At 40.9% G+C, this 1216-nt stretch overlaps 1 protein-coding gene across 1 annotated transcript; it reads right to left on the bottom strand.

Annotated features, from left to right (window-relative positions):
- Positions 1-526: 526 nt before the first annotated feature.
- Positions 527-1141, bottom strand: LOC117109524 (uncharacterized protein K02A2.6-like). Its single transcript, XM_033251902.1, has one exon. The coding sequence runs from the start codon at positions 1139-1141 to the stop codon at positions 527-529; it is 615 nt and encodes a 204-aa protein (XP_033107793.1).
- Between the last annotated feature and the right edge of the window lie 75 nt (positions 1142-1216).

Raw genomic sequence — 1216 nt, 5'->3', positions numbered from 1 at the left:
TAGAAAAGTGTAACTTTCATGCTTCAAGTTTAAAATTTAAAGCTCGTTCTAACTCACTACCTCTTAAAGGAAGAAAGGAATCCTGGTCACCTCAAAATTTAGGCTTATGCTTATTATGTGACTGCGTGACAAAGGAAACCATCAATCATTTTGTATTTGATTGTACCAGATTAAAGAACATTAGAACTTTAATATTTGACCAACTTAAAGAGGAGTTTAATACAAAAAGGATTTACATATATTTTGGGAATTATTCACATCAAGCTCCCCTGAACTTGTAGTGTATTCGCTCGGATAACCAACAGAGCAGTCCAACAAGACATTATTGTAACTCAACCATTTTAATACAACAACGTATATCCGCGCGTTCGCATACCATTAGCTCCGCGCGTATCGTACAACTAATTAGCATATAACATAAACAATAATAGTAGCAAGCCTATACTCAAATATGCTACACTCCTCACCCTATAAACTTGCATGTGCAAAACTCTTAAACATCAATAACAGTAACATCAAATTTCATCTAAAATGATAACCTATCTGGAGATTTATGCATGCGCAGTGGATAGCGGCGTTCAGGTTTGTCAGGACTTGCTACATTAGAACAATCAGTAGATTCCGTAGGGGATACGTATGTACGTGTCTCATTAAGAAGAGGGAGTTCTATAAGTGGTGGGGGTATTTCTGCAGTGACAGGATCTGGTGTAATATCAGGTTCACTATAACAATTTTCAAAACAAACTTGTTTGCTCTGTACGTTGGAGTTAATTATTTGATCAACATGTCGGCGCCAGAGCACGTTAGGTCCAACACAAACTACATAAGATAATGGACCAGTACGCGTATGTATCGTTCCAGACGTCCATTTCCCTCGGTTCCTATAGTCGCGGACTGCAACAGCCTTGCCCACATTAAACGTGCGTGTCCTCTTATTAGCTTTATGAGACACTGTCTGGTCCACTTGCTTGCTCTGAACATGACGTCGGAGGTCTGGTTTCAAGATATCCAAACGCGAACGAATGTTCCTGCCCATGAACAGGACCGCTGGTGGTTGTCCCGTCGTACAGTGTGGGGCATTCCTGTAAGCAAGCAGAAAGTTAGCCAATTTAGCTGTGATCGACCCTTCCTCTCCTTCCATCGCTTTCAATGCTTGTTTAAGGGTTTGAACAAAACGTTCAGCCAAGCCATTCGTAGCTGGATGGTAAGGCGCTGA

The sequence above is a fragment of the Anneissia japonica genome, unplaced genomic scaffold, assembly GCF_011630105.1.
Source record: "Anneissia japonica isolate Jap-2015-1 unplaced genomic scaffold, ASM1163010v1 scaffold96982_len1216_cov118, whole genome shotgun sequence".
Classification (NCBI taxonomy): domain Eukaryota; kingdom Metazoa; phylum Echinodermata; class Crinoidea; order Comatulida; family Comatulidae; genus Anneissia; species Anneissia japonica.
The sequence above is the reverse complement of the archived record's forward strand: the minus strand, read 5'-3'. Positions and strand labels throughout refer to the sequence as shown.